We start from the raw sequence: 13,166 nt of genomic DNA, 5'->3' as shown, positions 1-13,166 counted from the left end.
CCATTGCCATGAACAGCACCACTAACATCAGTGTGATACCATCTATTCCTCTAGCCAGCTGACAGGCACCCAGGACACAAACTCACCCCTCCACCGCAGCTCTGTGCCAAGAAGGCAACTGATCTCTGCACATTAGCATCCTGGGTAAGGACTGAGGTCCTGATGGTTTTCTGCAACAACTGCCCCTTCCCACATCTCACCAACAGTGTTTTTGCTCGTGTCATGTCTTACTGCAGCTGGTTATTAGTTTGGGAGTAAGTGGGACAGATCATTCCAGAACAGGATTACTCACAGGCATCTCGGTTACTCTTTGCTTTCTCAGTCTGTGGCTGGAGGGTCCAACAATAGAAGGGTGAAGTGACCAAAAGGAAAAGACAGAGCAAGAGAAAAGACAGAAGAGAGAAGTCAGCATGTTCTAAGGAAATATCCTCCAGTGGGATCAAGCATCAGACTTAAAATTTATGCTGCTGACTGAGCAGGGCAGCCAGACCACAGCACAACACTCGGTCAGAAACCTGAGTACAAACCACATCTTTTCAACCCCTTTCTTCCCCCTGAGTTCTTTGTTACAGAATGAAACTCTAACTTTCACAGTGGCTAAAACATTTCTTACCTAGCTGCATCCTAGAAAGGAAACACCTACAAACTAGCCCTTCATTCACAGTCCTACAACCACCACCACAGCTTTGCTTTCACTGGCTTCTACCACAGAACCTTCACTACAACTGTTGGAATGCTCGCTAGGAAGGCTGGGACCTGGCTGAGGAAAGGCATCTCAAGCTAGCAGCAAGAAGAGGAAAGAGAAAGATACCTACCTTCCTTCCTGCCAGCTTGATCCGTGGAGTAAAGCTGTTACACAGCAGCTGGCTTTTGGATGTGTAGAAACTGAAAGGAAAAACAGGGTGGCTCAGCTGCCTTCTAAGAACCAAACATTGCTGGTTAGCTGCTAGCAAACAGCCCAAGAATCTGTGCTAGCTCCAGGAGAAAAGGAGACCCTTTTCTCTGCACTGGAAATCACTGATGGATTAGCCTCAGAGAGGCTACTCTTGCCTTGAAGAGCAGCCTTGCATTCCCAGACAGCTTCAGTGCTGGCCTCTTCTTGATATGCTTACACCTGAACCCCTCCTTTCTCCAGCCTCACTGTCTGCACAGCGCTGTGCAGTTCACACAGCTCTCCTGTATTTGCAGTAATAACAGTAATACCCAGAGTTCTGTGAGACTACTGCAATGCATGACTGGTTTGCAAGGAGAGCAGAGGAAATGAACAACGAGAATTCTGCACATTATAGAGTGCAAAGCAAAGCAGAAGTGTAGCAGAGGCTGAGAGTTCATCTACCTGTGGTTTATCCAGTGTGGGATATTGTAGTCATCACCCAGTCTGGAGTCACCAGGCCCACAGCGATTATGGAGCTGCAAGAGTAATTCAGAGGCACATCAACCAGTGCCTAGCTAGTCACAAAATGGGTCACATCTCTAGCAGGAGAGGGGGAAAGCAGCAGGCCTTACCTTAAAGAGTGGTACAGCATGCAATGGTTGCTCTCCCATGCATACCAAGTCCACACCTATCCCTGTAAGCAAAGAGTAGAGTTCAGCTATCTGCCAAGCAGCACTAAGCCAAAACAGATCACTCTGAGCTGCAGGCTCAATCTGCATTCACATCACATACACTGAGAATGGAAATCAGCTGGTATGGTTACAAACCAACACGGGCAGGGGGGACAGAAGAAAAGTTTCTTCTGAACTAATGCAAGCAATGCCATATCACCCTTTAAGGGAAAGGTCTGCACGGGCAGGGAGGTTCTGTGTCACACCCAAAGGAGCTAATATGCCTGCAAGCCCTGTACTTTCCCCTTGTACTCCAGCAGGAGTAGGGAGGTGATTGTCTCCCTGTACTCAGTTCTGGTGAGGCCACACCTTGAGTATTATGTCCAGTTTTGGGCACCTCAATGCAAGAGAGATATGGAGGTGCTGGAGTGAGTGCAGAGGAGGGCAAGCTGTGACGGGCCTGGAGAATAAACCTTATGAGGAGCGACTGAGGGAGCTGGGGATAGTTAGTTTGGAAAAGAGGAGGCAGAGGGGAGACCTCATTGCTCTCTACAACTACCTGAAAGGAGGTTATAGAGCAGCTGGTGCTGGCCTCTTCTCACAGGTAATTAGTGATAGAAGATGGAACAGCTTCAAGCTGTGACTGGGTAGGTTTAGACTGGACATTAGAGAAAATTTTTTCAGGGCAAGAGTGGTCAGGCTTCAGAATGAGCTGCCCAGGGAGGTGGTGGAGTCACCAACACTGGATGTGTTTAAAGGTGGTTTGGGAATATGGTTTAGGGGTCAACCTTGTAGAGTAGTTCTCAGTTAGAGGGTTCTCATTTAAACTTGATGATCCTCAGGTTCTTTTCCAACCCGAACATTTCTGTGATGCTCTCTGAACGTCTGCCCATGAGGGGCAAACACACAGCTGCGAGGCTGTAACCCCCTCCCCAGGGTACCCAAGTGACAGCAAGGGAAGGGTGGAGCTCTGCCCTCCCACGCTCACCATTGTCAATCATGCGCTGCTTGGTGAGGATCATCAGCAGCCGATCCACCTGGAAGACGCCGACGCCGGGCGTGATGACGACGGACATCTGGCCGGTGCGGTCGAAGTTGCGGTTGATGTAGTGCTTGTCGAACACTGCGAGACACAGCAGGGCCTGGCTGCCCAGGGCTCGTGGCAGCGCAGGGCACCCTGCGCCAGCAGCGCCCTGAAGCAAGCTGCCACGCGGCATGTGGCAGCAGGAGAGGGGCTGCATGCAGCCTTGGCTGACCAAGGGATGGTAACAGAGCTGCAGCAGAGGCAGGGCCGAAGGGAAGATGGGAACCACACAGAGCAACAGCAGCACCTTCCCCATATGCCTAGCTTTTCCTTTAGAACACCTCAGACAACCAACCAACCAACCTTCCCCTCAAAACCCACCAAAGCATAAAGCTTATTACTAATAACTACAAATACTATTCTGTGCTCCATCCCATGGGAGTAATAAGACAGCCACTGAGGTGACAGAGCATCTGATGTACAGAATCACAGAAAGCAGCGCTTTGGAAAGCCCTTCCAGCACAAGGAACCCATCTCCCTGCCAAGAAAGATAGATCAACCTCCCTTACGTCACATTTGATCCAACCTGATTTTGAAACACTTCCATAACTTAAAATTACAACTTCTATTCCCAGAGGTCCTCCTACAGATACACTGCTAAAAGGTTTCATCCTAAACAAGGCCCTGGAAATGGTTCCTGAAGCACAAAATACCAAACACTCCATTATTTGACAGCCACTGGTTTTCCAGAGCCACACAAGACTTCTGAGGCTGAAAACAAGATCTTAACCACTTAATGCTCCCTTTGCTTCATAGGCCACAGAAGTTCATACTCAGTTACTGGCGGCTGCATCCATGGTTCTCCCCATGTATGTTTTCACCCATTGTTCATAACTTACCATTGAATGAAAGATTTATGGCCTCCAGGTAGTTCCCTTGTGCTGAGGTAGAATTGTAGCCCGGAGGAAAACCCTCTGGAAATAAAAGGGAAAAAATGGCAATGTCTGAAGAGAGAAATTAAAAACCCCAAACAAAGCCAAACAGCAAGCTAAAGCTGCATCAGCAGAAGATGCTATTGCTGCAACAGATGACATCCACAGCTGGCACTAGCACTTCTCAGAGACACCCAAGCAAAACAGCCTAGCCAGCAGAGCACTGAGCTGTACAACTCTGGCTGAAACTACAGAGTTACAGACAGCTTCAACAAAAACAACACAAAAAGAGGGAAAAGGGTAAAAGCCAGGAAAAGGAGGACTCTGGTACCTGCTTGCTCCAGGCGTACCAGCACAGGATACTGGATGAAAAGCTTTTTGATGGTGACGAGCAATGAGGTCCACTCTTCTCGCCTCTCATTCTGAACTACAACTCTAGATAGAACACAAGCAATGAGGACCATAAAAGGAAACTGTGAAGTGAGAAGGGATGAACAAACTACAGCAAGAGGACAAGCAAAAAGGAGTTTCTCCCTTCTGCTAGGCAGCACAGTGGCACCATGTACTCGCAGCAGTCCCTGAGGTGCAGCAGCACACAAAGCGCACACCCCTAGCCAGAAGAACCCCTTGCTTCTAAACGGGTGATCAACACTCTGTGCCAGAGAACATCACTGCTCTGCAAAGCAGCATCAACAAGATGGAACCCAGAATCAAATGGCAGCTTGAACAGCTGCATTTGTGCCCATGAACCAGCTGTGAGCAAGACCTACTTGTAAAAGTCTTCATAGAACCTTCCCTCATGGTCCTGCCGAATAGAGGCACGCTGGGCTTCAGGGAACTCATCTGCAAGAGAAGCACAAGCACTCCTGATGCCCTGCTCTGGCACAGGCATTCCTCTTTCCTAGTAAGAAGCTGCCAGTGCTGTTTAAGAAAGAATCCAAATCCACTTTGAGAAACCTCAGACCTTTTAGACAATATTAAGACCGTGTTTATACCAGTGTGATGGCTGGAGTGTGAGGAGGAAACTCTGACAGATGTTATTCTATGTGAAGAGCTCACTGAAGTAGCTGAGTAAGTGGCTGTGCACCCACTGTGCTGGTAGGGAATAGTTTGGACATAGGCATTGAAAAAAAAGGGGGAAAGGTCACTGGCAGCCTGTGACCAACTTCCAAGAGAGAAGGAACTAGGCTTAGCAACAGGAACATGGAAAAGCAGAACTCACACACATACCTATAGACTTGGCTTCATAGAATGTTCTAGAAAATAGAACCACTGTCACTTCATGGCTGCAGTTCTTCTCCTGCCCAGAAGAACAGAAGGAAAAATGAATCTTAAGGGTCCCATTCAGCAGAAAACTCTGTTCATACACACACAATAAAAGCCTCTTGCCCCTCACACCTAGGACCAAAGCTCCTCAGAAGGCAGGATACAGGAATGCTGCAAATGCCTCTATCAAACACCACAATGGTCTGCTGTGCAGCCTGTGCTTCCAGGCCACACCACACTGAACAGCAGCACTCTCCACTGCTGTCTAAACAAACTTCTCTGCAGCTGCCAGGCTCCAAGAGTTGTGTTTAAAAACCAAAGAGAGTTGTTTCCATTTGTTTATACAGATAGCATGTTGGTATTCTTCTTAGTGTTTAGAGATACCCTGACCAACTCCAGAGAAATAAAGCATTAAAACTCCCCTAAACAGCTCCAGTGCTAGCACAGGCAATGGAATTCAGCTGTGAAGAGCACACTGGCCTTGAGAGGAAAAGCTTGAGGAGCCCCATGAGCCCTGGCACTGCTCAGGGCCATCCCAAATTTACTGAAGTGGTACTATAGGCAAGCCATGTGTTCTACAGCCATGCCATGCAGGGCTCCTAAGAACTCTCCACTGGAGAGAAATCATAATGAAAATGAGACAGATCTGTTGGGCATGCTCCAAACAAACATTGTCACACACACAGTGACTTCAGTCCACACAAGCAAATCATGTGATACAAAGCAGCAGACACAACAGATCAGTACTGAAGTCCCTCAGCACATGTGTGATTTAATACAGACCTGCTGTGACCACTCCTGATTTCCAGGAGCCATCTCTCAGGCTTGTAAATCCTAGCACTGCCTGACACAACCCCCTCAGACTAGCACAATGGGCTCATTAAGATGGCTCTGAGCTGTTCTTTCAGAGCAGGCTGAACTCAGCTCTTTACCTTCCATTTTGAGAAGAGATCAGCAAGGAAACCATTCACAGCTTTCTCAAAGTACAGGTCCCCTGCAAAGTAAACAATGTATGAAATACCAGCAGTTGCTTCAGCTCTGGGGCATATTTAACCCTGAGATTCTTGGGGTTCTTAGAGCAGCTGTGTGCACAGGGAATGGCTCTATCACTAAAGCAAAGAGACAGAAAAATTTAAAAGCATGGCTCTGTTTCAGAGGATGTAAACAAGACCCTCACTGTCACTTTTCTAACACCCTTGCAGCATGCTGGGAAGGCATCTGTCCTACCTCTCAGGCATAGCATGCACAACTGAACCCCTGCTCAGATTTGAACAGCTGCCCAGTTCCATATGCCTGAACACATGGTCAAAGGAAATGGTGAGAGGTTTGCCAGAGAATTTAGCCAGAAAGAAAAGGACAGTGACACAGGTGACTCATTGCTAAGGCCTAAAGTTTCAACACTTCAGCTGACTCTGCCTGGGCTAAGGTGGGGTTTGTGCTTCCTCACTAACCCAAGTCAACAGAAATCTAAACCATCAAGGTCCTTGTTGCCCAGGACTTCTACATATTTCTGGCCTTAGGACTCCCACAGGCTTGCACCTGCCCCCATCACCAAACATGTTCAGAGAAAGTCCTTCCAATCTCCATGTTTTCAAAGTCAGTTGGCCCCCTTGACTTCATCTCCGAGATAATGGTATCCAGGCCCTGCAGTAGGGACAGGAAAGCTGTGGAGAGAGCCTGGCACTGCAAGTAAGGGCCACAGCATACCTTGCAGCAGGGCCTAGGACTAAGGCAGGACATGTTCATTTTCTAGTGTTGGCAGTTTCCTAGCAGGGGCAGAAAGAATAGCTGCTGCCAGCCACACCCACAGGCAGGGCAGTTCCCCACATACCATAAATATCAAAATCCCACATTTCACAGCTCATCTGGATGAAAATGTAAACCATGGCTGAAGTGGAGCGGAAAACAACCTGCAAAGGAACAGAAGATCTGACTTAAAACAAGACACCTCCACTAAAAGGGCCAAAAGCAGAAGTTAACTAAAGAGCAACTTGTATGACTGTGCCCACTGCACCATAGAGCATCTCCCCTCTAACATGCTGGCACTTCAGCACTGCCCCAGAATCTTACCCGGGTGTCCTCACTGATGTAGCCACAAGTGACCTTCTCACTCTTCACCCACAGCTCACCTGCCTGTGCCCTGGAAGAAAAGGAGTGCAGAGTATTTGCTATCTAGAGTGAATATGAAGACTAGAGAATCAGTAGATGAGCAAATAAAAAGTGCACCAAAATTTGCATTCAAGGGTGACTTGAAGAAGAGCCAAAGTTTGTTTGGTTAAAACCTGATCTTGAATCAAAAATTGTCACGTCTGCAGGTTTCCTTGGCCCTTTGTCATCTCAACAGCAACTGAAGTAACACTCATCTAACTATGAACCCATCTTGGAAAGGGAGGGCCAATAAAAGGAAAATTACTTGGCATTCATCAGAGGCAAGGAGTGTGTCTAGCTGTCCTACAACTAGCTCCTTCCACCCCAAATCAGACGGAGCCTTCCCCCACCTTGTGGTGCAGACAGAAATCCAGTGAAGGGTAAGAACACAAGAAAGCATGAAGGGTTTCCCAGAGAAGATTGCTCAGTTGGACATTCTGGACTCCTTGAAGTCATCAGGAAGTTCTCAGGGGAGGTACTGACCTGATCCCTGCAAACTCCACTTTCTGGGTGACGTAAGCACAAGTGCTGACCTAGGGGAGAGAAGCCACAGGCAGTGAGTGCAGCAGCCCCAGAGGGAGGAGAACCATTTACAAACCCAGCCATCCACACTCAGGCACCTGACTTCTGCCCTGCAAAACCCACCAAGTGCATTCAGCAGGCTCATTTCAGCCCACAGAACCTCTGCAACAGACAGGAACTAGTTTTTAGCACACACAAGTTTTTCTTGGGTTTGTCTGATTCACTGAGCTCACAAGAGCCAAAGCCTGCACTTCAGAGATACAAACACTCTAATAGCTGCTTATGAAGTGGTACTGTTGGAGAGAGGATACCTCAGCACACTGCTACCTGAAAAACATTTAAATTCAATTCCTTCCTAGTGTCATAAGCCATAGAAACCTCTCAGCAGCATTTTGTTGCCCAAGGCAGTCATTAACACTAAGAAGCTGGAGCAGCATATGATGGGATGAATGTTTTCTGCAACACCTTTACATTCCTTTCTCACTCACAGCATCACCTCCCAGGAGCTGCTGACATTGGTCTTGTCCTCAGTTTCCTCTACCTTGTAAAACACTTCTTTTGCTTTACAGCCACAGCAAAGAAGGTCTCTAACCTTCTTCATCCTACACACGAGGACAGCAGAGGCCTTACCAAGCTTTTCTTCAGCCGCCACATGTCCCCACGCCCAATATACTGATCTTTGAAGGTCAGCTCCACCAAGTCCAAGGTCACCTCCTAGGAAACAGAAGAAAAACAGTGCTCAGATTTTACTTGTTTATGCTGTGTAGTGCCCTTCAATATGTTAGGAATCAAATATTCCAGGGAGGGCCAACACTCCTAATGGATGCAAGTCACATCAGGGTAAGTACCGGAGCTGTGCATGTACCTGGAACTGCTGTGAGCTGTGAGACACCACACAGCATGACCAGAAAAAGACCCAAGTTTCAGTGCAAATTGGAAGCACAGGTAGAACAAATTACTTTCATTGTTTGTTACATTAAGGAAGCCTTATTTCTTATGGATTTTTGCCTTGTGCTGAATGTTAGCTCTACCTGAAGCCCTTCTGATAGTTGGGACCTTTATGAAATGTGTTTAAAAAAAAGCAAATCCATGCCATGGCTCTTCACCTGACTAGGCCACTGGCTGGTTCTCTCTTTCCTTTGCCTGGCCATCCTGAATTTCTGGAATGTTAAGGTATTTGAAATTTCTAAATTTCTATCCAGCTGCATGGAAGTTGGTCCACAGACTTCAGAAAGAGACAAGGATGGTAAGGAGAAGAGAGACACAAAACAAACAGTTCAATTGCCCAAGCCTGGCTCTCTTAAGAAAGGCTAAAGACCTTTCAATGAACACTCAGCGCCTTCTTTCCAATACTACTGCAGATGAAAATCCACAGAGTTGTGATCTGAGCTAAGTGAAGGGACAGATGGCAAAGGCTACAAAGACACAGACCTTTGGATCCACGATGTTCACATGGACATCTTGGTATGGCCGCAGGCGGAACACTTGTGCCACTGTCTGATCCACACTTATAGTTTCTGCCACAGAGAAGAGAGAGAAAAGACAACAGAGAACTGAACATACCCCAAAAGGCTTCAAGTGGTTTACAAGCACGAGAGCAGTACAGTGAGGCTGTCATGAAACACTTAGGGCCTCAGCAAAAGGCCTTGGCTCCTTTTGGCTGTGGCAAACTTGAAGAGTCATTAAAATCAAAGCAGGAGAGAGAAATTCAAAATATAGGTTGAATTAATTCCTGCAAGACAAGACGTAAAGCTAGGCAGAGAATGCAGAAACAAGGCTAGCAAACCGCTTTTGTTTAAACCACAGCCAAAAGCAGACTTTAAAGTGGCTCTTGGTTTTCTGATGGCATTAGAACCCAACCCTTCCTGACCAAAGCACTGACTGTCTTACAGAGCTAAAACACAGGCATTAGCCAGCCACAGGTGCAGCCCCATCACATCACCTTTGTCTACGATTTCACTGCACAGCCCACAGGTCTAAAATATTACCTTTCTGCAGATCTTCCTTGAGGGACTTCACTTGCAGAAGCAGAGGACTAGCATGTAAAAAAGAAAGGGCAGACAAGTTGAGACACCAACAGTCAGCTCTGGTAAATCTCACTGTAAACTATTTAGTAACAAAAAGCACGGGATAATCATGAGGTCTTGGGTGATAGGTTGGACTCGATGGTCTTCAAGGTCTCTTCCAACCTTGGTGATACTGTGATAAGCTAAAGAGAAATATCTAGAAAGCTTCACACATCATCCTTTCTGCCTGCCACCCTGTCATGCTCTTTACACCTATTGTAATCATGAAGCACTTTTTAGGTACAGATAGCAGTGTACATGGGAAAGTAGACCACCCAGATTTCACTTTGCCTAGGATATACTATAGGGTGAAAGAACAGTCATTATGTAACAGCATCTCTGTGAAGAGGATGAAGGTACTGCGGATTCTCATGACAGGGCTAATTGTCCTATGAAAGATCAACAGACTAACACCAAACACAAAGAATTCCATAGACTCCTGCTACAGTAACACTCTTTTCTTCAGGCAGAAAAACCCCACAGCATCACCCTGAAGCAAGGCTGTATCAGCTCAAAGAACCTCTTACTCCAGAAGCAACAGGTGTTCAGTGTTCTAACCACACCAGCAAATAGAGCATTCACCTGTACTCATCATTGGGGTGGGCAATCTCCACAACATCTCCCAGCTTGATCTGAAGAAATACTTTAGGATTCACCACCAGCTCATCATCTACAAGAGATAAATGAATGAGGACATATGCAGTGAAGAGATCTATACCAAACATATGCAATGGTTAACTGTATACAAAGTGCACCAGCCCAGGATGAGCACATCAGCAAAGCACTGTGCTGACTACACAGCAGTGCTCCTCTTTGGCCACTGCAGCCTGGCTGCTCCTGGGGGCAAGAACATTTCTTTCAAATTACAAAACTTGTCACAAGTGAGTGACATGTCTGTCACTTATTAGGGTGACTTAAAAGTGATGCAACAACAGAGGAGGAGGTAGAATTAAAGAGTTTTATTGTACAGGCACAACCTCTCTGCTCTGACAAATGCAGTTTCATTCTACTGCTATTAAAAGAGCTTTCCAAGCTCTGGCTGCTGCTGCTGCTTGTACATCAAAGATCTGTCTCAGCTGTTCTCTTAAAAGGATCAATGCATCAGTTAATTGCGTTCAATTAAAAGAGTGATGGTCTGCCTGCTACAAACCAGGAGATACTGACCACTGCCTCCAAAACCCTTCTTATGTATGACGAGCTTGTACACCTTGTTGGTTCTCATCTTGAGTGCCAGTTCTTCTCAGCTGCGTTGAGTAAAAACATTTGAAGACATCTTGCAAATCTAATATGGAGAGAAAAACAAACACATAGAATAGAATAGATTAGAATAGAATAGACCAGACCAGGTTGGAAAAGACCTTCGAGATCATCGAGTCTAACCTATCACCCAACACCATCTAATCAACTAAACCATGGCACCACGCATCCCCATCCAGTCTCTTCTTAAACACTTCTGGTGACTCCACCGCCTCCCTGGGCAGCTCATTCAAAGGCAAATCACTCTTTCTGTGAAGAACTTCTCCCTAACATCCAGCCTAAACCTCCCCTGGTGCAGCTTGAGACTGTGTCCTCTTGTCATTACAAACTCACTCTTTACACTTCTGTGCATGAATAGAGGCACTTCTACCACCACATGGCCAGGAACACCACACCTGAAATGCAGGCACCTTACAAACTTTACTACATGTCAGACTAGAAGCTTTGTAATGACCTGCCTACCAGCACTCCTGCCAGAGCCAGCACTTATCTCCAGCATCCTGTCTTTTGTGTTTCAAGAGTAAGTTTCAAACCTGTGGTAGGTTGAGAGACCAATTCTCCCACCATGGGCAAAAGAAAGGACTCAGACAAATGGACTGCAAAAATGGTGGAAAGTTTAAATGCAAAAACAATGAAAGTTTTACAGAAAACCACAAGCACCGTGACAAAAGAGAAAGATATCCCAAAACATACCCAAGAACATCCCACCACCAGCTGGGGGTACACCCAAAGCCTCCCCAGGGCTCTTTCTCCCCCTCCAACCCAGCCTTGGTGGCTCACCCCATTATCTAGGCAGCATCTAGGGGAGAAAGAGAGGATCCCCCCCCGCTGATGTTTTATAGGGGAGCAGGGCATTATGGGATAAATACCTGGCTTCCTGTGCCCACCCATTGGGCTGGACCCTTTTGGGACATCCCAGGTGTGGTTTGTGCGGCAGCACCCAGCCTAAACCACCACAAAACCTCACATTACATGCATCACAGAACGACAGGGGTTGGAAGGGACCTCAAAAGACTATCGAGACATGCCCCCCTGCCAGAGCAGGGTGACAGGAACGCATCCAGGAGGGGTTTGAACGTCTCCAGAGAAAGACTCGACAACTTCTCTGGGCAGCCTGCTCCCAGGCTCGGCCATCCTCACAGGGAGAAAGATTTTCTTTATGTTCACGTGGAGCCTTCACTGCTCTATCAGTAAAAAGTATACCCCAGCCTGTGCTGACAGTTGTATCTGCTGGTTTTGTCACCCGACTCTTTCACATGCCCTTTCCCACATCTCTCAAAGTTGCCAGATTCGCCATTCAGATGGCTCCGGGCTCCCGCAGCAGCTGCACCCCGCAGAGGGCAGCGCCACAGAGTTCAGGGCCAAGCAAGAGCTGGCGCCTGAGGTAGGGGTTCACATTACTCCGGTTTAACTGCATCAGCCACTGCTCACTTTCTTCCTGCCACTTTCATTTAAGGCAAGCATGTTTCGCAGGAAGACCTTTACTTTTACAATCCAAGCTTTTTAGAAGAGCATTTAAACCATAAGTTGTCCTTAGGAATAAGGCTTTCTTCCTAAAAGTTATTAAAACATAAGCTGCTGTAGTAATAACTCGGGTCTTACACAAATCAAAACACAGAGCAGCTTAAAGGTATGCCCTTCAAACAGGCTGGATATGGAGCTCACTGATGGGTTTTCAGCTACCGAGCTGCTAAGGCATGGCGGGAAAATAGACTGTGCATCCAAAGTCTGCCGAAATAAACTCTGTGAAACCTTCACACTCGCAACGGATGCGGCTCTGCAAGAAACACACACCCGGACAGCGGACACCAGACAGGCAAGCGTCCGGCCCCGCACAGGTGGAACGGAGCGAGCAAACCCACCGGTCCCTAACCCTCCTGCGGCAGCGCCGGCGCTCGTCCCGCTACCCGTGTACGAACGGGAGCAGCCAAGCGGGACGCCCGAGTTCCTCCCCCGGAGCAGCTGCCAGCGGCGGGGCCGCGACTCTCAAGCAGGGCCGCAGCGCAAAGCGGGCAGCGCGGCGGCCCGGGACGGAGTCCCGGCAGCTCCGGGGAAGGGGAGCGGCGGACACCTTGCAGCCCCGGCGCGGAGAGCCTCGGACGCCTCGTCGCTCCGGGCAGCTCACCGGGCGCCGCGGGCCGAGACAGCCCCACAGCAGCGCCTCCGGCCGCCGAGCCGGAGTGCGGTCCCACCCCTTCTACCGGCCGCGCAGCGGGACGAGAGCGGGGCCCTGACCTCCCGGTCCTGTGTCCCCCGCTGGCGGGCGGCCGCAACGGCACCGTCCCGACGAGGTCCCTCAGGCGGCGCTCGCCACTTCCGCATCCGGGGCCGAGCGGCCGGCAGGCGCGCGTTACGTACCGCCAACCACCGAGACGGGCGGGAAGGAGCGGGCCGGGCCCGCGGAGG

At 48.4% G+C, this 13,166-nt stretch overlaps 1 protein-coding gene across 8 annotated transcripts in view; it reads right to left on the bottom strand.

Moving 5' to 3' along the window:
- The window catches only part of DEPDC5 (DEP domain containing 5, GATOR1 subcomplex subunit), a 48,185-nt gene extending 35,041 nt beyond the window's left edge, over positions 1–13,144 (bottom strand). For 6 of the 8 annotated variants that reach the window (XM_068157217.1, XM_068157224.1, XM_068157219.1 and 3 more), the window contains exons 1-19: positions 12,996–13,143; positions 10,668–10,785; positions 10,086–10,173; positions 9,426–9,472; positions 8,869–8,954; positions 8,068–8,151; positions 7,399–7,448; positions 6,838–6,907; positions 6,599–6,677; positions 5,700–5,761; positions 4,732–4,801; positions 4,272–4,344; positions 3,833–3,936; positions 3,469–3,543; positions 2,534–2,668; positions 1,507–1,568; positions 1,337–1,410; positions 816–885; positions 293–329 (exon numbers count right to left, since the gene is read on the bottom strand). In XM_068157217.1, coding sequence (XP_068013318.1) covers positions 293–329; positions 816–885; positions 1,337–1,410; positions 1,507–1,568; positions 2,534–2,668; positions 3,469–3,543; positions 3,833–3,936; positions 4,272–4,344; positions 4,732–4,801; positions 5,700–5,761; positions 6,599–6,677; positions 6,838–6,907; positions 7,399–7,448; positions 8,068–8,151; positions 8,869–8,954; positions 9,426–9,472; positions 10,086–10,173; positions 10,668–10,725 — 1,324 coding nt within the window. In that variant the 5' untranslated portion in view covers positions 10,726–10,785; positions 12,996–13,143. Of the gene's footprint in view, positions 1–292; positions 330–815; positions 886–1,336; positions 1,411–1,506; positions 1,569–2,533; positions 2,669–3,468; positions 3,544–3,832; positions 3,937–4,271; positions 4,345–4,731; positions 4,802–5,699; positions 5,762–6,598; positions 6,678–6,837; positions 6,908–7,398; positions 7,449–8,067; positions 8,152–8,868; positions 8,955–9,425; positions 9,473–10,085; positions 10,174–10,667; positions 10,786–12,995 lie in introns of all 8 variants that reach the window. The other 2 variants (XM_068157223.1, XM_068157226.1) reach the window with 2 other exon arrangements.
- Positions 13,145–13,166: the final 22 nt, after the last annotated feature.

The sequence above is a fragment of the Melanerpes formicivorus genome, unplaced genomic scaffold, assembly GCF_026170545.1.
Source record: "Melanerpes formicivorus ecotype bairdi unplaced genomic scaffold, bMelFor1.0.p_v2 SCAF_36, whole genome shotgun sequence".
NCBI classification, from domain to species: Eukaryota; Metazoa; Chordata; class Aves; order Piciformes; family Picidae; genus Melanerpes; species Melanerpes formicivorus.
The sequence above is the reverse complement of the archived record's forward strand: the minus strand, read 5'-3'. Positions and strand labels throughout refer to the sequence as shown.